This window comes from Centropristis striata, chromosome 18 (genome assembly GCF_030273125.1).
Source record: "Centropristis striata isolate RG_2023a ecotype Rhode Island chromosome 18, C.striata_1.0, whole genome shotgun sequence".
NCBI lineage: Eukaryota > Metazoa > Chordata > Actinopteri > Perciformes > Serranidae > Centropristis > Centropristis striata.
The window spans coordinates 5,781,951-5,807,247 of NC_081534.1; the positions used below are offsets into that span (position 1 = coordinate 5,781,951).

The 25,297-nt window shown below is 39.0% G+C and overlaps 1 protein-coding gene across 1 annotated transcript in view; it reads right to left on the reverse strand.

Annotated features, from left to right (window-relative positions):
* Positions 1 to 1,995: 1,995 nt before the first annotated feature.
* atad2b (ATPase family AAA domain containing 2B) overlaps positions 1,996 to 25,297 on the reverse strand; it is an 88,453-nt gene continuing 65,151 nt past the window's right edge. Inside the window, exons 27-28 of the mRNA XM_059356681.1 lie at positions 13,833 to 13,961; positions 1,996 to 6,578 (exon numbers count right to left, since the gene is read on the reverse strand). Coding sequence (XP_059212664.1) covers positions 6,537 to 6,578; positions 13,833 to 13,961 — 171 coding nt within the window. The 3' untranslated portion in view covers positions 1,996 to 6,536. The remainder of the gene's footprint in view (positions 6,579 to 13,832; positions 13,962 to 25,297) is intronic.

Genomic DNA, 25,297 nt, shown 5'->3' on the forward strand with positions numbered 1-25,297 from the left:
TGAAGTAAAAGATGTATGCTACAATTTATGTCTGAAAGAAAAATTCTATGCAATCAAAAGCTTTTTTTCTCCCAAACAATTGTTTAAATCCCCGTTAGTGAGCACTTCTCCTTTGCCAGCTAATCCACCCAGCTAACAGGTGTGGCTGATGAAACAGCCTGATTACTTCACAGGTGTGCCTCGGGCTGGTCACACTAACAGGCCAGTCTGAAATGTGCAGCTTTATCACACAACACATGGAGTGTGCCATTGGCATGTCCACTGCAGGACTCTCTACCAGAGCTTTTGCCCAGGAATTTAAGTTTACCTCCATAAACAGCCTCCAGTTATTTGAGTTTGCCTCAACACCCGCAGACCGCATGTTCAGTCACCAGCACAGGACTTCGGCATCCTGCTTCTTCACCTGCAAGACCATCTAAGACCAGACATCCAGACAATGGTCACAAACCGTCTCGAAGCTCATCTAGTCACGTAAGATCTGTAGCTTAGAGCCTCAAATGTCTTTTTCTGAGATGAGTTGAAATTTTAGAGTGGCCCGTTAATGTGAGCAGCTGAAGGCACACGTGTCGTCTTCAGGCTGTTTAATCAGCGTGTTGATATGCCACACCTGTCAGGTGGACAGATTGCCTTGGCAAAGGAGAAGTGCTCACAATACTGCAGTTTCGGGCCAACTTAACCCCGATTCACCCTCTCGACAATCGGCGGAGAAATCTGGTTGGAACCACTGTTGCAACCAGATTATCTGGTGATGTGTCGGTTTAAGGATGCAGTGTTCCATCTCGACCTGTCCACAGACTCATCATTTACCATTTACCAAGTAAAAGTCCTGCATTCAAAAGTATCAGCATCAAAATGTACTTAAAGTATCAAAGTAAAATGACTCATTATGCAGCATGGACCCACTCAGTCATATATTATCCAAATATATTATTAGCTTATTTGTACTGCTGCATTTGTGTAATTTTTTAAGGGTAGGGCTCATTTTGACTGCTTAATATACTGTTTAGTTTTTAAAAAAATGTATCATGTTTCTATGTTAAATCTTGACCTGAAATGTAACAAAGGCTGGCAGTTAAATGCAGTGGAGTAGAAGTATAAAGTTACACAAAATGGAAATACTCAAGTTGAGTACATGTACCATTATTCATTAAACTCCAGTAGTCTGAGGCCCAGGTTTTAACAAATTGAACACATTTGTGAGAAATAAGTCTCATGTGTGCATAAAGTATTGTATAATGTAACAATAGTGTTTCCCCTGAGTTTGTAGAGGACTCAGGTGCATTGGCCCAGTTGCACATTGCATAGGTTTTTCAATTTGAAATATGCAATTTCACATTATTTTGGATGATTAACATAGCTGTGTGCAAAAGGTCAAGCAGATAATGAACAACACCCAAAAGGCAAAACTTGCTAAAGAGGTTCACTGGGGAGCAACAACAAGCATTAGATCTGGGAAAAGTCACGGAGCTGGGTTTTAATGCTCTCCACATTGATTTTTACATTAATTCAGCTTAGGCGGTGCACAAAATGGCTTTATTATAATGTTAGGGAAAACCCTGGAATACTATGCAGGAATTTTCACTTTCAGTCTGAAAAACATTAAATCTTCCGCCTCTGAATGTGAAAGCAAACCTCAGATTCATTCTAGTGTTGGAACAAGCTTGTTGTCCACATAGACTTATGGCTCGCTGTCTTTGTGCACATGAATGCGCAATTTCTGATTTTTGTTGTAGCTTAATGATCAAAAAGTGTCGTCCAGAAACCTGAGCACAGCAAAATGAAGAGAAGACATAAATACCAAATTGGTTGACTTGTAATTGTAAATCCTGCATAGTATACCTGTGAAACTGGGGCCAATGACAAGTGTCAAGTTTATTTTCTTAGTGTAAATTGCTTTTCCCATAATGCACTCTGCTTGGCCAAAGATGACATGAAACTACAGGTGTTGATTTCCCATTTATGTGAATTTAGTTAGAAAGTCAAACACTTGAAATATACAGTTTGCACCTTTTTATTCAAGTATATCACAGCAGTTTATTTGAGAAATACAGTAAATGTTTCATTTCAAATATAACTTACACTAAAGTAACAATTGCGAACAGGTGTTAAATACAAAAACGAACAGAATCGACAAAGCTATGGAAAGTCTCGACTAAATGAACAGTGAAAGGAAACAGGGAAGAACAAAGTAATCGAGGATAGAACAAACCTTTCCTTCTGCATACTGGACTAAGTAGTCTCAACTACCAGACAAAAATTGGTTGTTAGTCCAAACTGGCTACAATTTATAATAAGAAAGGAAGATCACAATGTATGACATTTAACTACCCATATTTTATTTCCATATTTCTAAATTCATAAAAAATAACTCTTTTGGCAGAAAGTGGAGACAAAGTGAACAACATTAGAAGAAAAGTTAATCTGGTCCTGTTTCTCTTCCTGCGATGTTCTACACAGACACTACGGTTTAAACACTCTCCTAATGTTAGTCTCTTCCAGTATGCCACAGTCTGTAACCACTTTAACGAAGAAAAACACCAGAACAATGAAATAAATAGAAAAGTTGAAAGGGCATGTTGTCGCGTGTTGAACCTGAGAGACCTGTAAACCCTTTATTCCCCCGCACACGCCAAATAAACCTGCTACACAAACGCTACGCAATTCAGCAAAAAAAAAAAAAAAAAAAGTTAAATGGACGCGCGACACTTCCCGATTTGTTAATATTCAAAACGTACAAAAAGACAATTGACTGATATTAGGTGTAAAAGTGTTTAATAAATAATCAGAATCATGAGATGAAAATCTGCAAAATAAAAAAGCTGAATTTATAATAAAGGCGATGGTTGTGTGACGAGGCAGAAAATGCTCTCTAGCTTCTAAAACGATCTGGGGGGTGATCATGTACAGTAGAAATGAATCTGAAACTAAAGCATAACATATACAGTTCATGAAATATGCTTTAAATTTATGCAATCATCATCTGGCTCAAATGCAAACATACATAAGAATCGGAGAGATAAAAACAACTCTTGGATTACTGCAGCAGCCGTGCTTTCACTGATCTGGTACCTGTGATGGTACTGTAGATGTTGCAACAGTATTTCAGGAGGGAGAGAAAAATACTGTTTTTGTACCCAGTAAACTGTTTTTAAAATAAATTAAGCTGAGGTAGCGTTGGTTTATTCTCTCTGCAGTAGTCCAAGTGCTAACCTGTCGTTGTCAGTTTGCATATGGTCTTTGCTTTTAGTCACGTAGAATCTGAGAAAAAGGCAGAGGTGAGCTGGGGTCAGAGTCGCACCAAGAGGTTTGCGTGAAAGGAAGGAAGGAAGGAAGGGAGGGGAGGGGCCTTCTCCAGAATCTAGCATCTCCAAAACCACGACAATGCCATGAAAACTTTATAAAGCTTCAGTAAATACCCTTCATTTACTGCGGTCAGAAAACATTTACTGTGTGTACCACACACCAGAATCCAGCTTCTCTTGTCTGGTGTTGACAAAAACACATGAAATAAATCCAGAAAGTGGAAACACTTTATAACAGCCATCACAAATAAATGGTAAATGATAGTTAATTAGCTTTGTGGACAGTTGTTTTTCTACTGCTGAAACAATGAAATGGCTAATGTTTAGTAATTACTAGGAATGCTTTAAGTAATTTATAATTTTTTCGTTGCACACATTTTATACACCATAGCAAATGTTTTATGATTAACATTTGTAAAACATTTAGACATGTAATTTAAAGATCATCGCTAAAAGATTTGATTGGGCCACTTTAATGTAACTTAATGGCTGATTTAGAGATGGTTTTCAAATCAATTAACCATTAATAATAATGATTAGAGATGATTTATTAACAACTTAACAGCATCAGTGACAACTTTAAAATAGACATCCAAATAATTTTGATAATGATTTCTTAAGTGTTTTCATTTGATGATGATGAACAAACACCCAAAATAGTACAAAATGTTGCAACGTGCAATTATAGCATTACTTGAAATTAGTAAACGCTTATTTTATTGTTTAACAGAAAAATAACTACCATTTATTAATGCTGGTTACTATAAAGTGTTACCCATAAAGTCGGTACACACATTTGAAAAAAAAAATCAAAAAAAATCTTGTAATGCTTTATACACCTTAGTGACGGGCACTGCCTAGAATGGCCTTGTTCATTATGAATTCATGCAAAATCTCAACTCAAGCAAAGCATCTTATAAAAAAAAAAGTAGAAAATATTTATCAAATACACAAAATAACACATAGGTTGTTATGAACATCTAATAGAACATTTTCATAGTTGAAACAGAATTCCTGTGAACAGGCACCGTTACTTCAGCACCTTTTTTAGGGAGTGGGAGAACACTTGGCACGGTAAAAATCATTTGACTCGCATCATAATGTTGTGTTTTTTGCATATGAAAAACTGAAGAAAAGCTGGTGTTGTCTTCTTACACCTGCTGTCCACTCTGGTGGAGACTGACCTGCGGTTAACAGGGCATGAATATATTTAAATATCCAAACATTTCAAGTGCTGTAGACACAAGTACTATCTAAAAATCCTTTTGTGTTCAGATTTTAAAAAGCAGAGCCTGACCGATACTGGATTTTGGGGGCAGATACCAATATTGGGGAGTAAAAAATTCTGATATCGAAATATCGGCTGATATATACATGTATCATTACTGTTATAATGTGTAGGCAGAATGGGCTAAGTAGTATAAGTTCCAAAATGCCACAAACTTGCAGCAGCTTTTTGTCTCGTTCTGTGCTGCTCACCAAGAGATTGTACAACTCCGATTCCAAAAAAGTTAGGACGTTGTCTAAAAAAGAATTCAATGGTGAACTACAAAAGGGTATATTTTATGTTCAAACTGAACAGTATTTGTAAATACACTAAGTGAATTCTGAATTTGATGCATATTGTTGCTCTGTGGGATAAACTATGTGATGACAATTTCTGAATAATCCAACTAAGCATCCTTTTCTGGATCAAATTTTGTTAATAAATAATAATATTGGCAGATTTCAGGCAACATTTAGGCCAATACAGAGATATCTGTTAAAGGCAGTTATACCGACATATCAGTCGGCTTTACAACTCCAAAAAAAAAAACGTAAACAGAATGCAGCAAATTCAGAATCAGTGTATACATTTACAAAAAAAGGAATTGTACTGTATTTAATTGAATGTAGGTTGTAAAGGAGTTTTTTTCACAGCATCTCAACTTTTTGGGGATTTGAGTTGTGTTATAAAGCAGTCAATTTTGGCCCAGGTTGGAGATGTCTAACCTAGATATGTATTTAAACGACCTAATGGCATTGAACTATATCTATTTTTTTGCTAAAAGGTCGGAGTGACCTCAGTGGTTAGGACCCCGACTCGGAGCCTGTTCATTGTCACAAGTAGAAAATAAAAAAATCCTGCTAAATATATCAGAGTTTCATATGAGGTTTTAAAATAAGGCACACACTAGGCAGTGCAAACTCTATAAACTCTTTCCAATTTGTACTGCTTCCAGTTTCTCAGCCGGGGTGGGGAAATCAACTGGCGGGCACAGCTTGAGCGGGAGGGAAAACATTCCGACTGAATGTAGTGAGGAGTGGGGGACAAACTATTTAGGACATGACAATCTGCTGAGACTGTGATCGCAAGAGGTGGTGTGTGAGCGAAGTGGTTGTACAGCTGACCTGCAGGCGACAGTAACTCTGAGACTAAACGCTGAGGGGGCTAACGGCGCTCCACGCCCGACGGCCGCCGTAATGAAGAGGACGTAATGGGCTCGAGTCCTGCTGTGCTAACCTCACGCTAAAAACTTCTTTGTAAACTATTGTTCTGGGTGAGTATCCTTGACGGTGGCTCAGATATTGAATTAATCAAGTAGCGAAAATGAGCAGGAAAAAAAAAGAGCCGCGTAATGGCGTGGTAACGACTGGCCTGTGACGAAGCATTCCACTCGAGGGTGAGATGAGCTCAGCAACCTGCTTCACTGATTCAGAACATTAACTGTCTTCATCTGCTAGCAGCGCTCTGCATTCACACTTCTGCTGGTGAGGATCTGGGTGTGCATTTTCTGGGTGTGTGTCTGTAGTTATACATGCAGTGTGTGTGTGTTGAAGTGGCCAGGTTTGCGTTATGACATCACCCGATCTGTTGGTTTTGCTAGTCATCCAAGTTAAGAAGTAATCCAAAGAGCAGCATGGATGAAAGTTAGGATAGCACCCGAGTTAGCACCAGGGTTGCCCGTCACCGTTGGTGTGTGTGCGTGTGTGTGACTGACACACCTCTAGGAGTTTGGTTGTGTAGAATGGGTCTGGATCTGGCCAGGTTCCTGAGACGATAGCACCATTGAAATGTCCTCAACGTCGTCCTCGTTGTGTCCCCTCCCAGCAAAAAGAGGGCGCTGGATTTATTTTTTCTTCTGTGTGTGTGTTTTTGTGTTGAGGGCTGAAGCTCCTTCAATCTCACTCTGTGTGTGTGTCTTTGTGGTCCCAGGCTGTTCAGGATCTACCTGATAAGGTATTCTCTCCGTGTCACAGGAATGTATCAAAATGCTGGATTCTCTCCTCCATCTCCTGCACCACAAAAAGAGACACACACATAAACACACTCAGCTTAGTCTCAAGCAACACTGCAAACTCAGATGTGTGTCTAAAAGCATCTGTGCACCATGGTTTCAATATTACTTGGAAATTTCCCACAGCAAACAACAGCTTTCACCATGATAAATGATGTAAAATGAAGCAAAGCTGTGCTGGAATGAGACAGGCGATTTTTCTCAGCGTGAAAACAGCAGAGTTTGACACTGACTAAATCTGAACAGAGCCGGAGGAAGAGAGATGGATGTTAGCCGGCAATAGACCATGATTAATGCCTTGAAGATGTTCCACTGTGTGGGTTCTCTCATCTGAATGGCTGACTCAGTGCGACAGACACCGCGACAAGATAACAATTTCAACATCTACAACAAAAGTTAAAAACTATCAACTGTACAGTAAAAAGCTATTTTACTTTTCTAAACAGATCAACTTTTTTCCCCTCACTCACAACTTTTGCATCTCACACCAACATGGGAACACTGAATTAATTAGCAGAAACTATCTGCTTTTTTTTTTATTTAGATCAAAGACCTAAGTGATGTAATGTTTTAAATGGAAATCGCTGTAAATTATTTTTGATGCTTTCTGGATTTTTTCTGTAGCAGAGATAAAGAAAAAGCACCTCTTTAAAGCGGGACCCAGACATAAAGATGAATTAAGCTGAAATGAGTTAATTGTTGATTGTTTAAATGTCACAGGGGACAAGTTGTGCTCATTTTTAGGTTCAAACTTGTATTTTGGATTCCTACTTTTTTTTCTGCGGAATATACAGATATCCAGCCGCTCCGTTTTAGCGCCTGTCTCTTTAAGACCCCTCCTGAAAAAGCAAGGTCTGTTCTGATAAGGTGCATTCTACCCAAAATTCCAGCAGGGGGAGCTGCAGAAGCATTTTGGTCCACTCATTTCAATACAAAATGAGAAATCTTCTCACTTGATTCATTACCTCAGAATTTTTTTTAGGACAACACTATGGTCTCAATCACTCGTAAAAAAAACTCAACATATTAAGACAATATGATGCTAATAATGGCCCCATTTAGAAGAAAATATACGATAAAGAATTGATTAAAGAAAATAATTTTTTTTACATTTTGTTCATTAAAAATGTCTTGTTCAGCGTTTGGTTGGACTAATAGACACTCCAAGGAGTCGCCGCTCTTTTTCTTAGGTAAGTAACAAAAAAGTAGTAGAAAAAAAGAGTGCCAGAATTGAAGCAGTGTGCATTGACGGAGCAGCCACTGTGAGTCCAATAGATATGTAGCCAAATGTCGATTTTAATGTTGATGGACATGGCTGGAATATAGAAAACGGCTTCCACAAATTCTTGAAGTCACTGTAACAGAGAAGCCGCACTGCTGGGGTTAGCCGATGCTAAGCTAAAGGCTAAAACCAGCAGATCAGCACCACCGACTGTTTTCACAGCAAACATCCGCTCACTGGACAATAAACTACCCTCTTACACAGTTTGGTTTCTGCATGTACTATACTGCACTGTATATAAATGGTTAACAAAAAAGTCTCTTATCTAATAGCTTAGCTTTGAATTAAACACTGCTGTGAGCCTCTGGCTACGGTTACAAAAAGGTAAAGAATCAGGCTTTCAACAAAGGGACGTGCAACCACATACAGAACAGCCAATAGGAAGTCTCTCTCCCCCTCTAAAGTAAAGCTTGATTATCTAAAGCCTGAAAACAGAGTCAAGGTGGAGATGCAGAAATCTAGATTTCTCTCAGACACTTGAATTACAATGTACTGAAAATTATGGAATATTTGACCAATGATGCCAAAAATAAACAACCTTCCACAGCGAGGAAAATACAGCATGTACAACCAGCATATTTTCACATGACTCTGTGGATTAAAGGTTTATTAACCACACACACACATAACTGCAAAAATATATCAGCAATCACCAGTTAGATACAGGGAGGCCTGGTTTATGTTGGCTATAAAATGCCACTGAATTCACAAGCTGAGTTCTGATCATAAATCTCTTTTGGATCCTTCCCACGTGCACAAAATATATTTAACTGGTGCCAAAGTCTTCTGTTAATTGGAACTAAGAGTACATTTTTGCCAGCTGTTCGTTTAATAATCTAATGTAAACTATACCCCACAGATCACATCAATTTATACAGAATGGATTAAAAAGGTAACTGACTAATGCTATTCTGCCTGTAATTTTAACTCCTCTTTCCAACACCAATTATAACATCAATTACTCACTTTATCATACCCTGCAACCATCAGCAGCAGGTCACACAAGCTGTAATGACAGTTTGAAAAGTGAGGCTGATGTGACAGTATAAAAAGTGACTAGTTTAGAAAAATTCCCTGAAAGCTTCAGCTCATGAGGCGCAGCCTATGTTTAGACACATCTATGCTTTTAACACCTGTCTGTTGCAGAGTCGCACTGTACGCCCACACACTAACGCGCAAATAAGCTCTTTGCCTCCTTGATGCCTTGCTCCTGTGTGATCTCCAGTCTATCTGCCTGAAGGCCTATCACCTTTTCATCCCAAAAACACTGCAACAAGTCTCCAACCTACTCCGTCTCACTAACAAAGTGGGGCCTGTAGTGCTCTCTCACTCTCTGAAATGAGTAGAAGTCGATCAGCATTGCAAGGTTTAATTCCTGCGTTGCTCAGTAGCTCCAACACGGTAGAATTGTTGATTTAGGAGTTTAATTTCCCAATGGAACCATCAGTACTATGCATTAGAAGAAGAAAAACCCAGCACCACAAACCCTACACTTTTTTCAAGATGTCATCAATTTGTGACAAAGGTGTTATAAATTACTTCAGAGTACCCGCCTTCTTTGAACCGGTCTTATCTACTTCCACCTCAGTTACTGATTTCCTCTATTTCCCAGATCAAATTTTCTACACCCCCCCCTGGGAGAACAGGGTTCTCTGCTGTGCGAGTGTGCAGGTTAGGAGTGCAAAAACAACATCATACTTTTTTTTTCCACAAAAGAAGAGTTGAGAGAACAATCTTGTACATTGTGCCTGGATGAAGGTGTTTTTTCTCAGCCTACTGACAACAGATTCCCCATGATGAAAGCCTGGGCTGCGTTCTGTTCTACACAGGCTACCGTCAATGGAGAAATGCATTTCCCTGCCTGATGGTTTTGTCTTTATATGAAAACACTGATACAAAATGTCTTGAGAGGACGCCTCTAAAGAAGCTCGCCTGACATCAAAGCCAGATGTTTACCATTAGTGATCTTAGGGCCGAGCCTTCTACCAGCTGGCATACAATGGACACAGATGTGATACATCACATAAGCGGGACGGAGCAGGGTCATTTTTCTGCTACACAGTCTGCATATTGAGTTGCAAAGTGATAAGGCATATAGTGGCATATTAGCTGGTTATGACTGAGCGAACTGGGTTGTTTTAACTAAAATATTATTGAACACACTGATTTGATTGATTGATTTGAATGTGAAAGGTTAAGACATCCACAAGGTTTCTCTGTTGCTTCGCATTGCCTCTGGTACAATGAGGTATTTGTTTTTTTCCTTTATTCAAACAACTGTTTTATTACCATATAGCCATGCATAGAGGAAAAATAAATGGTAAACAGAAGATTTAAAGTAGTGTTTCGCACGATTCTTGAGGGGAAGTGGGTGAAAAAATTCCCCAAACTTATATGTAAGCAATGGAAAACTAGCATGGCAATTTTCAAGAGTCCCTTGACATCTGACTTCACAATATCTGAATGAAAATGGTTTCTGTGGGTTCCAACAAGCCTTCTCTTTACTGGCACCAATTTTATGCAGTTTAAGACAAAAACAGTAAATCTGTTATTTTCACTGATTCATTTTGAATGTTTATGCATACTGGGGTCACTCAACAGCCTGTGAATTGCATAAATAGGGTGAAAATACAATTATGCTGAAAATACCCAGAAAAAGGTCTTGGTGTGTAGATGTAATATTATGGAAGCATATGTATATATTTACCATTTTTGAGTGCTCAAAATTGTAAAATTTTGCAGCACATCTGCTGAACAAATGGAATCACGCCAAAACTTGTTGACTTGTAAAAAAAAAAAAAAGATTGCAATCCACACTGCCCCTATTATTGCTTTTGATGAACAAGTAAGCCAAAAGAAAAATATGAAATGACCTGCAGGGCACAATATTCAGCAATTAAGTCAAATAAGCAGAGAAATATCCAACCCTTATTATGTTCTGCTAACTCACTCAGTGGCATGTACAGCTCTGGCACCACACAGATGCAGGTTAAAGGTCAAAGGGTCTTGCAAAGTCTTAAATTGCTGTCTGAGACTCGGGCAAATTGTAATACTAGGTCTAGAGCAATATGAACGGCAATTTGTAGATAGGAACATAGTTGGCGTATTGTTGTGTACAGGGCAGAGATGGTCCCTCTAGCTTTAACTGGAAGCAGGGGGTGGGCCACTCCATCTGCTTAAAGGTCAGCTCTTCTGGAAGACTGAGACAAGCCGTACCCAGAGGAGGTCGGGGGAGGAGAGTAAAGGAGACAAATATATGGACATGCTCCATTTCACTCGTCTCTACCATGTAGACACTAACACCATGCACTGCAACATTAAGTGGAAATGGCTCCAACCGCCGAGTATGAAACCCGCATACGAGTGTGTATGTGCGCATGTTTTCGCATTCCCCAGGGAGGAACAAGGAGATGACCTGCTGTGGAGTCGAGATGTGTGTTGGAAACACAGGCAAACAAAACACGTGCCAAACGAGCTGACATTTCTGCTCTGGAAACACCAATTTAGGCTGGCAGTATGAGACGAACCCAGACATGCACCCTCCCCTCCTCCACCAGCCGGCCTGTCGACAGGCGGCACCACCTGGCTGACTGCTCTCTCTCTCTCTCTCTCCCTCTCTCCCTCTCCCATTTCCTCTCTCTGACATCCTGACAGCCAGTTCTGGCTACCGGCACCAGGACACTGCCATTCCTGGCCCACTGTCTGCACTGACAGTCTACAGCAGCGGCAGATGACCAGATGGGATTCTGGGAAAATATACAGCAGCTTTTTCTGTATGGAACATTGTCAAGAGGGATTAAAAATGAAAATAGAAAATGTATTTAAGGGTCTTTGTGTTGACCTTTACTCACATTATGCAAGAAATGTATCTAAGTCCATTTCTACCAACATGGAATGATGCTGTTATGGTTCGCGCAAGATCCTTGAAAAATAACGGCTCAGCATTTATTGAACATGTGGGCTGGCCTCGATAGCACTAAGGTTCTACAAAATCCTGAATGGAACCAGTTTGAGAACCAGAGCCAGTTTGGTGGATAAGGGGTACTTTTTTTAAATTTATAAAAAACAAAAACATTTTTTTATATTTTATGACCTCAATCTCTACAATGTTTTCTATGTTTCTATAGAAATAAGAAGCTTTATCTTCATTAAATTAATTTTACTAAGAAAAAATAAAAGTAGGGCATACATATTAACTCCTTATGTCATATAGGCTTAACTGTGAGTGAGAAAAATAAGAAATTTAATTCAGGTTGTTGAACACAGAATATAATTTGAATTCATATACATTCCTGTTAGACAACATGAATTTAATGACAGATTTGAATGACATCTGAATGAATTTGACCTCCAGCAAGAATAGCACAGTGTGGAATATAAGGTTCTCTTATGAGTTTTGTTTTCCAGCTCCTGGGCTCACTTATCTCTGGATGTCTCACAAACACATACTGAACACAATCTTTTACATTTTTCTCACTTATTTAGAGTCCCCACTGTCCTCATTAGATCCTATTCTGAAGTAAAAAAGAACACTGATACAAAAATAAATCCTTAATTTAAACCCTGCTATTGATTTACACCATTACTGCTCAGCACCACTTCCATGGGGGGTATCTATCCTCCAATAGCTGCACGAAGCTGTGCTTTGATGCCTGTCATTTCTGCATGCTGCTCCCATTTACAACCTGTCTCAGTGTGCATGGATGTCTATATCTAATCTCACAAGAGGCACACAAAACACTAATTCTCAGATATCATTTGCCCCCGTCTACGTTTCCATCATGCCTGGAACGTTATTAGCTCAATAAATGTTACCAGTTGTTTAGAACCTCACTGTCACAGTGGCAACATGTGACTTGGCATCATGAAACAAGATACCTGGACCAAGTTATTCTGCTTGCACGATGTCAAATCTACAAGAGTTGAAGCTCGAAATACATATCTATCCTAATGTTTCTTCTCCTGCCTCAATAATATTTTATCGATAAAATGATTATTGTGACACATTCCATTTTGCAATGTTTTGTTACTAGCTGGAGTTTTCCTTAAGTTGTGGCAGTGCACTACAACATATTGGACATCATTTTATTTAAATGTATCATTAATATGTAACATCTATGTTCAGTAGTTTCAGTTGGTTGTGGAAAGTGCACTTACATTGTCACATAGTTGATCTTGATCCTATTTTTCTTTTTTGTCCAATTTATTTTTTATGTATTATTTTTATATGACTTGCATCATCACACATTATTACAATTGGGCTCATTGAATCCACAAGAGACTCAGCTTACCAGTGACACCCAATTTATGCCATTCGAAGACAGTTTAGGGACCCCACTATACAGAAATATTCAAGTCTTGCTCCCCACCACCCTGCTTGTTTTTTGTTGTCCCCCCCTGTATGTATACTTGTAAGCGTCCTTGGGTTATTGAAAAGCGCTATATAAATTCAATGAAGTATTATTATTATTATTATTAAGTACAATAGGTGAAAATAACACATTTGCACTGAATGGGAAACGCTGCATGGGTTTTGCCTTTAACTTCATGGGATTAGCATAAAGTGAGTATGAGGTCAGAGGTCAAGGGACCCCTTTTAAAATGCCCATTTCAGTTTTTCTCTTTAGTAGTTTTTACTTTGGATTATCATGACATGGTCCGTATCAATAAATGAATTCAATCTCTAGTTACATCTGATATCAGTACCTTACCCGTAGCTTTTCAACCTCTGAAAGAAAAAAGCTGGCAGAATAAATGCCCCGAGGTTAACAGCTTCAATCGAGGGTCTCACTTTCTCTTCCAGGCTCGTTAGCTTGCAACAAGGTGTTCAGGAAACCATGTATGGGGTCTGAATCATGTAACAATGTCCCACATAAGGCGGCAACTAACAAATCTTTACACTACTGTTTGAAAAAATTCTTATTTCTGAATGAATCAATTATTTGTTGACACAGAATGAGTGTTTCTGACCTCCAGTAGCTGGGTCTTGTCGTACTCTCTGCGATGCTGGTAGATACACTGGCTGAGAAGGGAGTAGAGTCTCTCCAGCTGCTCCACGCTGTGGCCCTCACTCTTCTTTACCACTTTATCCAGTAGAGCCTAAGAGGGGAGATTCAAACAGATACATTACAAATTAAGTCATAAAACACTATTTAGTTAAGCAATAATCCTATACAGTATTACTAATATCCATAAACTTGTGTGTGCAGAAAGAATAATAAACAGATGGTCATACAGTGCTGAATAACTGGACACGCAAGCTAAGCATTGATGCCAGCGCATGGAGATGAAGCATTTGGAGGTCAGCTCTATTCAAAAGCAATTAAGATCAGAGTGACAGCTAATTAAAGCTAATCATAATTAGAACCAAGTTTACATTTCACTGCTACTTTAATTAAAACATTCTGGACAGTCAAAGGCCCTTTTAATTGACCTGTTTCTCATATTTTACCCAAGCCAAAGTCTGTGTGTGTTTGTGTGTGTTTGTGTGTGTGTGTGTGTGTGTGTATATGTGTGTATATTTAAACACAGAGCTCATCAGAATGCATGGACTGAGACAGCAAAGGCACAATAATTAAAGTTACAATCACTGACACAAGGCAAACAGAGAAACCTCACCAGAAATGAAATGGTGTGAGTGTGTGTGTGTGAGTGTGTGTGAGAGAGACAGACAGTGGCCATGTGTTAAACACATAAAACCAAGGCAATGTCAAGATTAATAAGACGTGGATGTTTGTCAAAGCCTCTCATCAGCCAAACGTCTGAGAGATAATTACAGTGAGCAAAAGAAAAATTACAGAGGCAAAAAGGTTAGCATTGTATTAATCACTGTACTCCATCTGACTATGATTTCTGTTTAAATGACAGAACAGTTGTCTTGATTAAAGTGACTGACTATGGCTTCACATCAACAAATACTTCAGTAGAAACTTAATCCCTAGACACACTTAACTCGTGACAACAAATTTGACCTTGAGAGCAATACTTTGTTGGGATGTTTACACTTTTCAGCACTCTACGCCTTTAATGGAGTTACTGGAAAGTAGATTTCAACACTACAAATGTCAGCTGTTTCTCTAAACCTCTCAACTGAAATATTATGAACCTTCAAAAATACAACATCCACAATGCCATGTTTAGGTGTTCAATGCATAAGCTACAGATGCAGCCCCCTTGAATCCCTTATGGCAGCCAAAGGCCTTTCGTCCTCAAACTATAATGGGCCAAAATCTCCTGGATACGGTGGTGCCGTGTTTGGCTGGTCTCATTTCCAGCCCGATTCTGCACAGTGTGATCAGAGCTGCTGTATCACTCTCCCACACAACAAAAAAGATCACTTAGACATCAGCATGATTACCCAAAACAGCCTTAGCGTTTTTTGGGGGGGAAATGTATTGTTCTAGTTTTTTTAGTTTGGCCCATGTTCCATCCACTAGCATAAAATGACCCTACTTTTCCCTTGATTTATTACCTCAGTAAACATTTTCCTAATGTGTTTACATTCATCAATCAGTTGTTTCCAGACTTCTTCAATACAACATAATGTTCATTTTATAAATGATGGTCTCATTTAGAGTTGGTGTTTTTGTCTTGAAACCTAGGCTGTTACACAATGTTTTTCCAATTCATGAAAATTAACTGTACAATTTAAGATGTCTAGTTCAGCATTTGGGTCTACAAAAAGACACTGCTGTTCAGGAATCTGCTGTTCATATTTGCACTTTGCAAACCAAGCTGACGTTGATATCTGAGCTCAAACTTTTCGTCCAAATATTGTCACTCCTGGCTTCCAAAAGGCAAGATGGCCACTGCTGAATACCAAGACGGCAGCGGCCAAAACACCAAACGATAGTCCACAAACCAACAGGTGACCTCCCAGTGGCTACACCCACCATGTACAGTCTATGACGCTGTCATGTCATCCACCTTTTTAACCTGTCTATGGTTCAGTGAATTAGCCTTAGACTTGTTATTGAAATGTTATTCAGCAGCACTGGCGATGAGTTCCAGAAAGTCTACAAAGATAACAATCTGGCCAAACTGTGGCTACTGTTGCATAATTATTCTTTCATCTCCCAACTACAAAACTGACAGAAAAAGACAGGGGAGATTATATGTGCCTGTCAGAGGCCTGCATGGTACTTTTTTTTTTTTTTAAATTTGCATCACAGAAACCCATTAAAACTGTGTAGAAAACAATTCAGCTCCACACTGAGCACAACAGTAGTAAGAATGAGAAATGACACCTGTTCCAAGATTAGACACTTTAGACACTCCTAAGGCGATAAACATGTTTTTCTGCACTGCGTTTCAATATGTATTTATGATGCCATTATCTACATAAGGGTTTTAAGAATAGCAGATTTTGAATAGTAGATTAACTTAAGTTTGAACCTTGTAAATAAGGAGAAGAAAAAGAAAACTTTTCAAATCCGTCTTGTATTTCGCCACTGAAAGCAAGTTTAATTTACCATATTTTCCTAGCTTGATTTCCTGTAGGTGCTTATCATGCTGAACTCAATAGCCTGGAAACATGACTTGTAATTGAGTAGATAATACCTTTCAAATATTCACAGTTCCATAACTTAATCTGGCAGTGGAGGATATGCCTCTGACATAAAAAATCCTCCACCTGGCCAATCTAATAACACTAGGTCCCTTGACAAATAAAGTGTGCATACAGAAGCTTAAGAAGACTAAGAATTTCTTCAGAATCCATCCAAAGTGATAATGATCATCACAGCAGCCTTCAGAAAGCGCTGGCCGCTGCTCTATATCGAGCATATTTTATTGGATTCTTTTTGTGCTTTTTTATACAGCAACTCTGGTAGAACATCAAGGGAGATCTCAGGTTTCAACCCAGCCGTGAGAGCTCATAAAAGACCACCAAATGGAGCACATCACAGCGAGATACCCATTTTAACAACACATATATAAAAGCTTTAATTAGCATCATTACAACACATCTCACATATGTATAATGTGAAAGTCTGTAAGACTTTTCTCCGACCTTCCTTTCATCCATCTGCCACTGCATTTCGTTCTATTTTTCATTTTGTTTTCCATCTTTTGCTTTAAGTGCATTTCACTACTTTATAGTGCACCTTCTCTCTTTTATAGTGCATCGGCTCACCTCCTGCCCATCTCAATGTTTTATAAAGGCCCTCCTCACGTCTTCTTCAACTAACACATTTCCACCTTCGCCTCTAATGTATCCGTCTTTTCATTCTCTTCCTGTTTCTTGTATTCCTTTGCTTGTATTCTCTCTCTTTGTCCCCTCAATTTATTCTCCTCTTTACTGTTAGCCAGCTGATTGCAACAGTGTACGTCCCGGCCTCTGTCAGCTTGATCAGGATGCCTGTGACAGTGTGGGGTAAATGGTGAGTGTGTGTCTTACACGGGCTCAGTGATTGAGTGAGCTCACTGCACACAAAAGGGCAGTAATCCCATGCGTTAAAGACTGCTACTGACATGGACCATTTAACCTCACCCCCTCTAAACTCCCTGCTCCATCTTCCCCCTCCCAATCTTAACTCGCATTCTTCTCTTTACTCGCATCTCTATCTATCTCCATGTTTCTTAAGAACACAGATGGAGCTCAGAGGACTTGGGATGACAGTGGCTTTAGAGAACAAAGCAGAGTAACTGTATATGGAGATATTCTCTTTTTGTGAAAGAGAATATAAAGACAGTTTACAGACAACACGTCCTCACACCTAAACGACAGAAAAGGTTGTTTGCCGCTGACTACCAAACAATATATACGGTTTGACAGTTGGAGAGTGTTGAAGGAAATGAGTTTTATTAACTTTGTGACTTCCTTGTGTGAACTTTGATTGATTTGATTAAGTGACTGGCTATTGATCTGCCTGTTTTTCTGTGTCAGCCTGATTGCATTACCGTTTGTATGAGTTCATCTGTCTTGATCAATAGATATATCTGTATATGTACAGAAAGACAGATGAGCATTAAATGCTTGTCATTTGTCATTTCTCAGTTTACATTATTTTCCACCGCATTAAGCGTTACCAAAAATGAAATGAGCCTCTAGCTGGGCGACACATCAGCACTGACACTATTGTAAGATTATATATCTTCCACTAATACACAGTTAACTTTACCCTCCACGGAGCAGGAAAAAGAAACAAACTGTGTGAATGCCACTGGGATGTTCTCTCTTTTTTGTTTGGCAAGAAAACGAACAGCATAAACAAGGTAATAATGTAATGAATTACTTACAGTAGTTTGCCCGTTACAATAAACAAAATCATCAGAGTACTCTAACGTGTTATTTTGTAACCTCCAACACTACTGGTAACACAATGACTACTAAATACTGGCTGATCATATCTGCAGAATTCTAGTAGGACAACTGCATTCACTAACATTAAAATTCAAAACAACAGCTACTAAATTCTCATAAATAGTGAAATATATCATGCGACTGAGCACCAACACACTTCATTAAACCGTGTTGTAGCTCTGGTATTTAACCCTTGACCTATCAACCACACGACATGCCAATTCCAGTCACACCATCGACCCCCTGCATGGGCAAGCTGTTATTTCTCATATCCTTCTACCCTCCACTGGGAGATAATAAAATCACCACTGGGTTCGAGCCTTCTACATTTTTCAGGCTATATATGCAGCTCCCCTGACACCAGATTCTCAAATCTGGACCCGCTGTGCCTTGATTTGTTATGGCAAGGTGGAGAAACTTCCACATCAGTCTACATGGATTCTATTACAGAACATATATTAATACATTTAGAAATGTGGGAAAACCAGCCACTGGCAGTCAGCAAATCAAAAAAAGAAGGGGGAAAAAGAGCTCCACATGGTGTTTAAACATAATTGGTGAAATGTCATAGTGAACTCATCCCACAGTCTCATATTCTCTCAACAACAACAAAAAAATAACTAATGCTGCTATAATGCAATTACAAAATGTTGATGGTTATATAATTCTGTGCCTTTAAGTTTTCAAACAAACCTAAAAACAATCACACACGCAGACTGAAGGGAACTGTGATACAGTGGAGCTTCTTTAATCACTGCTGTGTGTGTGTGTGTGTGTGTGTGTGTGTGTGTGTGTGTGTCCTCAGTAGTGAGAGAAAAGGGTTAGAAGGCAGCGAGGGGATTTGAAGCCCAACAGTCCTCGTCACCGGGGACACTATTAAGCCTTCAATATCTGCCTCGAAGAGAACAATTCACCCTCTGCTTCCAGTTCTAGCTTTTTTCTTTCACACTAGTAAAAGACAGAATTATAAATTATTCTGGTTTCCTTGTTACAATGAATACCTTTAATCTGGGTAGAGTGTGGATGTGCCACTAGTGCATGGTGATTTTGGTAGAAAAAAAAAAGATTCCAGTTGCAGTGGCACATAATGTGGCTTACAGGGCAGTCGGTCACACAGGTAATGCAATATAGATAGTGTTATAAGGGTCAGGGACGATCATGACAAATCTTATTACCATGGTCTCAGCACATTAAAATGAAATGGTCATCCCTTTTGGCCGGGCATGTAAAAACCCTGCGGGGGTTGACAACCACATCTTAAATGGTTGGCTTTACTTCCAACATCAAATCACTGGCACATTCGCAGCCATTTGATAGCTGTGCAACCTCTTTTTATGTATGGGAAAGGAAAAGGAATAGAATATTATGTGGAAGATGTGCAGAAACTATATTAAAGTCTGTCATTTCATATATGAATAAACCTAATCAACTTATATTGTTTAAGGATGTTATTACTTGTTAATGTTTACTTGGGATTTTAATATGTGGTCTATTAGAAAGTTGTTTTGTTTCAATCAAGATGTATAAAATAAGGATATCTGCTTATATTTCAATATCCAAGTCCAGGTTTAATGGGTGACTCTCAAACATTCACATTATGAAAAAAGTAAATTTGCCAGTAACAGTGCATCTGAGACCCAGTCGGGCAAAATATATGAAATAAAAAGTAAGATATAAATAACTAAGAAATAAAACTGTTACCATGTTCACTTCGGGGCAAAAATCAATAAAATGGTTGTGTTAAATCAATGTAGAGTTTAGAGATTCAGGGCCAGTTTCCTGTCCAGAGTAGACTAAACCAGCACAAGGCTATACGATAAGCAATCCTGGTTTAAGTGGCGGCTTTCCTAAACACTTTTTAAAGTTATTTTTTCTTGAATATAGACAATTGAGTAGAGCTACAAGTTTATATTACAACTGTAAAAAAAAAACCCGCTCTGTATGATTTTCTTTATGACCAAAATATGCCCAGAGACTGTACATTTCTTAAATAAATAAAATCATAACATTGAAGGGACCTATGTTAGGATTGTTTGATTACATGATACATAACATAAGAAAACACTATCAGCTGATTTATTATCAGATTTTTCAAACATTAATATAGGCATCAGCTTCAAAAGTTCAGTATCGAACAGTCTATACGAGGGAGTAAGATTAATTTCAACCAACTACTTAAGTACTGGCCTGGGGTGAAGCCTGAGGATGTAAAACACAAGGCCAGTTAAGTAATGTATAGCTCAGTATCATAATACATATTTGAATACGTTTAATGGGCTTCAACAAGAGTTTTTGACAGGAGCCAAGCTCTCAGAGAAGACATGAAAATACCATGAGTTACTATATGAATATTTTATAATTGGCCAATATGTATCCATATATGGCAAAGGTATCTGCATAATCTCACTGCCACATTTCTGCATTCACTTCCTATAACTGGCTCCTCCACAGTAGTGCCTTTCTCTTTTAACATTATTGCAAAATATTTGAAAAAATGTTTGTTGCATGGTAATTAGATCAGAGACCGTTTGAAAAAATGTTGATCAGTTGATCAAATTGTAACCACTTGGAGTTGGTGCTTAAACAGGAGGCAAGACTGGAAGTTTGGAAAGTTCGCCATACATTTTTCAGGGTATTACAAGGTTTATAATCTTGTGTCTAACTGTACATAATCTGGGTGGATATTAGTTTCAAGTTTGGGGCCTGTTATTACAAACTGCATCTTTAAATATTCTGGTGTTATCTATCCATGTCAGATTACTGATCTTACATTAAATTCTGCTCTACCATCATGACAAAATGCACCTGTGTCAGAAATGTGATTTTTATTACTTGTAACTTTGGCTAAATCAACTCCAAATATGTTAAAGAATAAAATGCATTACTGTGGAATTGTGCACACTGTCCTAACAGAGAGTGATTATTGTCACTTTTCTGTCAGTATTCCCTATTATTGCCATTCAAGGTCAAGGTAAGAATAAGGAGAAAAGTTATACATAAAATAAGAAATGAGGCAACCTTTACTCCTCGGTTTTCAGTGACGGGTTTAGCGGCGAAAAAAGTTTTAAAGATAAAGATTCTATTCAATAAAACAGATATGAATGAGAAAAATAAGAAGGCTACAGGAAAGAATTTTAATATTTTATAGATTCAAGACAGCAGAGATCCAATATCACCAGGTAATAAAAGGAGAAGAAACTTGCAGCACTGACTTAAACAAATAACCCCAAACACACCTCCACATACCACTGCAAAATTACCTAGTGTTTTCAAAATAAATGCATCGATGCACAACTGACAGCAAAAAAAAAGAATATTAAAAAGATTAGGATTAGGCCAAGGTTATGGAAAGGACTAGCTATTGACCAGCTATGGTTAAACTTTGGGTAAACCTCAAGGGAAATAAAGGTTAATCGATGCAATGTCCTTTATATGTGTAGTGCAAACAGTGTGCATTTGTGTGTGTATTCGAGAGGAAAGAGTGTTAAACAATGAAATGTGCTGACCAAGCACTAAGCAATTCACACTGTCAGATATGCATTATGAGAATATGTTTTCAGAATAAACAAACATGTGCAGACTCGAAAAACTGGATAGATCTAAATCACACTGATGCTTTGCAGCACATTTCTGTCATCAAGGAATTTTCAGCAGCCAGGTAATGGGGCTGTATAAAAACCTTTCAACACGAGCCTCCTTTTATATTCTTTATCAACATGCGCAATTTGTGGTTTAATTGGTAACTGAATGCAGAAGTGAGACATTAACTGGGCAGAGTATAATATTTGCTAGAATAATATTTCCAATAATTCAGCCACAGTTTATTTTACTCTGATTAAAAGGCCTTTACAAACCTTTTTTCTCTATTTTTGATGTTGTTGTGCAATTAATTTGCACCTTATCTTTTAACATGATTTTTGTCATTGAAATACATTTTTTTAACACAACTTTTAAAGCTGCATTACTGGTGTGTATGTTACTACAAAAAATCGTTTAGACACTCACAGCTCTTTTATATCACATATTCATTCGGAAGCTGACTGCATAGTATCTTCCTTGGTCATAATAGAAGGTGATTAAAAACAACATATTTCTAGTTTTTTTCTGGTTGCCAGTCTAAAAAACCCTCTTTATGTACTATTTGTTTGTACTACCTAACTAATCATGTGTACAAAGTCCCACACAGTCTAAACCTTCACACAATCTAGGTTAAAGGGTTGAGTGGAATGAGGTGTGAGGTGTGAAAACTGCAAAAGTGCATAATAAAAAATTTAAAAAATCACCCAAAAGGTTTGGCAAGAGGGCAAACTACTTCAGAATGTGAAGAAAATACAAGAAACGGGTATGTTTATGTTGTGTGAGCTACTGACACTGCTGGCCCCACGAGCATGGCCAAGAGGCACAGCTTTGGAAGCGCAATTACATGCAAATAGCCACATTGTCAAGGCCATCAGTGGGAATGAATGAAAATGAAAGAACCACTTCAAACGCTATCTATTTTTATTGACAATCAACCGCTGGTCCAGCACTGCTACTAAACTGTTCTCTTTTGAACAGACATGTGGCATGGCTACTTCGCCAGAGGGCCCCCCGCTGTTATTAGTACTAAAAATGAACGAAGATGACGAACTGAAATAGCCATTTGACAGGCTTCTCTAAAACAGGAAATCCTGACATGCTGTAATAGCTCCACACCAAGCCAAAAGGCTCCATACTGTGCCAGCAGCAAGAAACACTAGCTCCTTCTCGGCAGCTGCTAAAGAAAACAGCAGAGCGGACGATACGATAATCTGTGTGTTCTTGGTACGATGGAGGAAAAATTGCTGGGCCAGATTGGATTCCTTGTTACTGAATTCTCATCTGCAATCATCAGCACCACTTCTTCGCGTCCATCTGTGGACAAGTGTCTGATTATTGATGAAAGAAAGCAGCTGACAATAAGAGACGTTTTGGAGTAGTTAGCAAAGCAGGCCTCAGGACCTATTTATTCATGCTGGGGAATTCATTTTGATCCAGACAGCATCAAGCATCATTTCAGTGAAACAGGCAATAACAAAACTTGAAGTGAATCAGAGCAAATATCTGTGCCATGGCTCTGAAAGGCGGGATGCGAATTCTGAAATAATACAACTAATAATAATAATCTCTGTCCTACAGGCTTTGAGTGTAGGGTCTGTGAACAAACTCATAACACTCTGATGGTATTTAATTCCAGAGTGATTTCAGAGCCTCTTCCATCAAGTTAAAAGTCAGAAATAATCAGCCCTCTGCAATCAATGAATATGACTGAAGGAAGAGAGGAGGAACAGTACAGCACTCACTGCGGGGCCCTAATACACATCAGGCAGCATGCCAGTCCCAGCCCTGCCAGCAAATATCTGCTTAAATGGTGACTCTCATCCTGCGCACCGGATATTCAATTTGTTCCGTAAGCCGGGGATGAAAAAGCAATTATTCACAGTCCCCTCTTTTCACGATCTGTTTCTTTAAGATATCTCCCTTCTTCCCCCTACTAACAAATAAACCTCCAGATTAGTGCCGTGTGTGGCTGTTCATTGGGGCAGCCAGTTGAAGCACTAAGATCAGACCACCTAAAAAGGCCCGTCAATCAATTTGAAAGATGGAGTCAGGTTCGGCAAGACAAAACCCCCCCCACCATTCCCATCATCCCCACAGGACATGGGTAAAAGCCACTAGATAATGGCTTGATAGCTGGATGTCACTTCGGAGCATGGAGGAAAGAAGTAAGCACATGTCAGAGGAACACTTCTTTTACATCAATTACACTACACAGAGAGCCCTAAAACCAAGCACCCCTCCACCCGATCAGTGAGAAGTGCTGTCAGGGGAGCCCACTGAGCCGAGGCTCCAATTTACACTTGGGGTATTAGGTGGGACCCTAGCGTGACTGTGCAAAAAAAAGAAAAGAAAAAAAACCCCACAGAGCTGCTTCATATGCTCTCTGTTACTCGAACACATCCTGGGACAAGTTGGCGGATCTAGTGAGGCAGAGAGAAGCTCATGTTTGAGTCATAACCTTGTTTCCTTCAAAATGTCGCAGGAACAGCACCTGTTGATTGAGGGATGTGAAAATGGTCTGCCAGTGTAATTGGCTCCCTCCGTGTTCACATGGCAGGGATACAAAATGGATGTTTGAGAGATGAAAAGGGGAGAGGGAGACAGTGGCATGACCATAGGGTAAATGGAAAGGAGGGATAAGCCTCGAAATTATCCATGTGAGAAGGGCAGTGTGACAGCTCACGAACAGACCTATGGATCCGGAGGAAGCTTAAGGCTGGTCTTCCATGATTGCGTTCCCTCATCCTCCACACCGCGAGTCCCATTAAACAAAGAACGTTTAATGTATGGACCGCCTTCTAGGTCCTGTTCAAATAATGGTGGATTTCTAATTATCCATTTACCAGTTCTGTTTAACCTTTTCCATGCTTGGAAGCTATAGAAAGCACTGAGGACAATGGGATGAATTAAGGCCAAATGCAGAAGGTTTTTAAAGTGAAATGAGCACCACACAGTGCATGTGACAGGCAGCAGGAAAATGGGATAATGGGTCGAGCTACCCCTGCTGGCCCACTAAAGATAACATGAACCGTTAGCCTTCAAAGGCAGCAGGCATAAGCTGAGTAGGATCATCAGTGCCATTTTTAACACCAGTACACCGGCTCGTTCATTCCGCTGCCTATGCATATTAATGTCTACACAAAAAAAGTGATTTACCAGTCCATAGTAGACAATAAGCGATCAATCTAGTATAGAAAAATAAACAACAGCTGTTTCTTTTACAGAAGGGAGGAGAAAACACTCAGAAAACCCTTCACCCACACTGCCAACAACATTTAAACAAGCACCCATATGAACTTAAATAAGACAAAAACAAAAGCATATTGGTAACATTTTTAGATTATAGCTCCTCTTTTCCATAATCACAGTCTAATTAGTCGGTTGCAAAATGTGACAGTATGCCACAGCTGGCTCTGTTGAAACCAATAAGTTTATTTTTCAACATCTTATTTACTGGTGGGATGTGAGGCTGGGTTTTTTGCTGAAAATATCTTCCTTCTCTTTCTAGCCCTGTGTAGGTGATGAACTTAAGTTTCTATGATTTCTTCCTGAC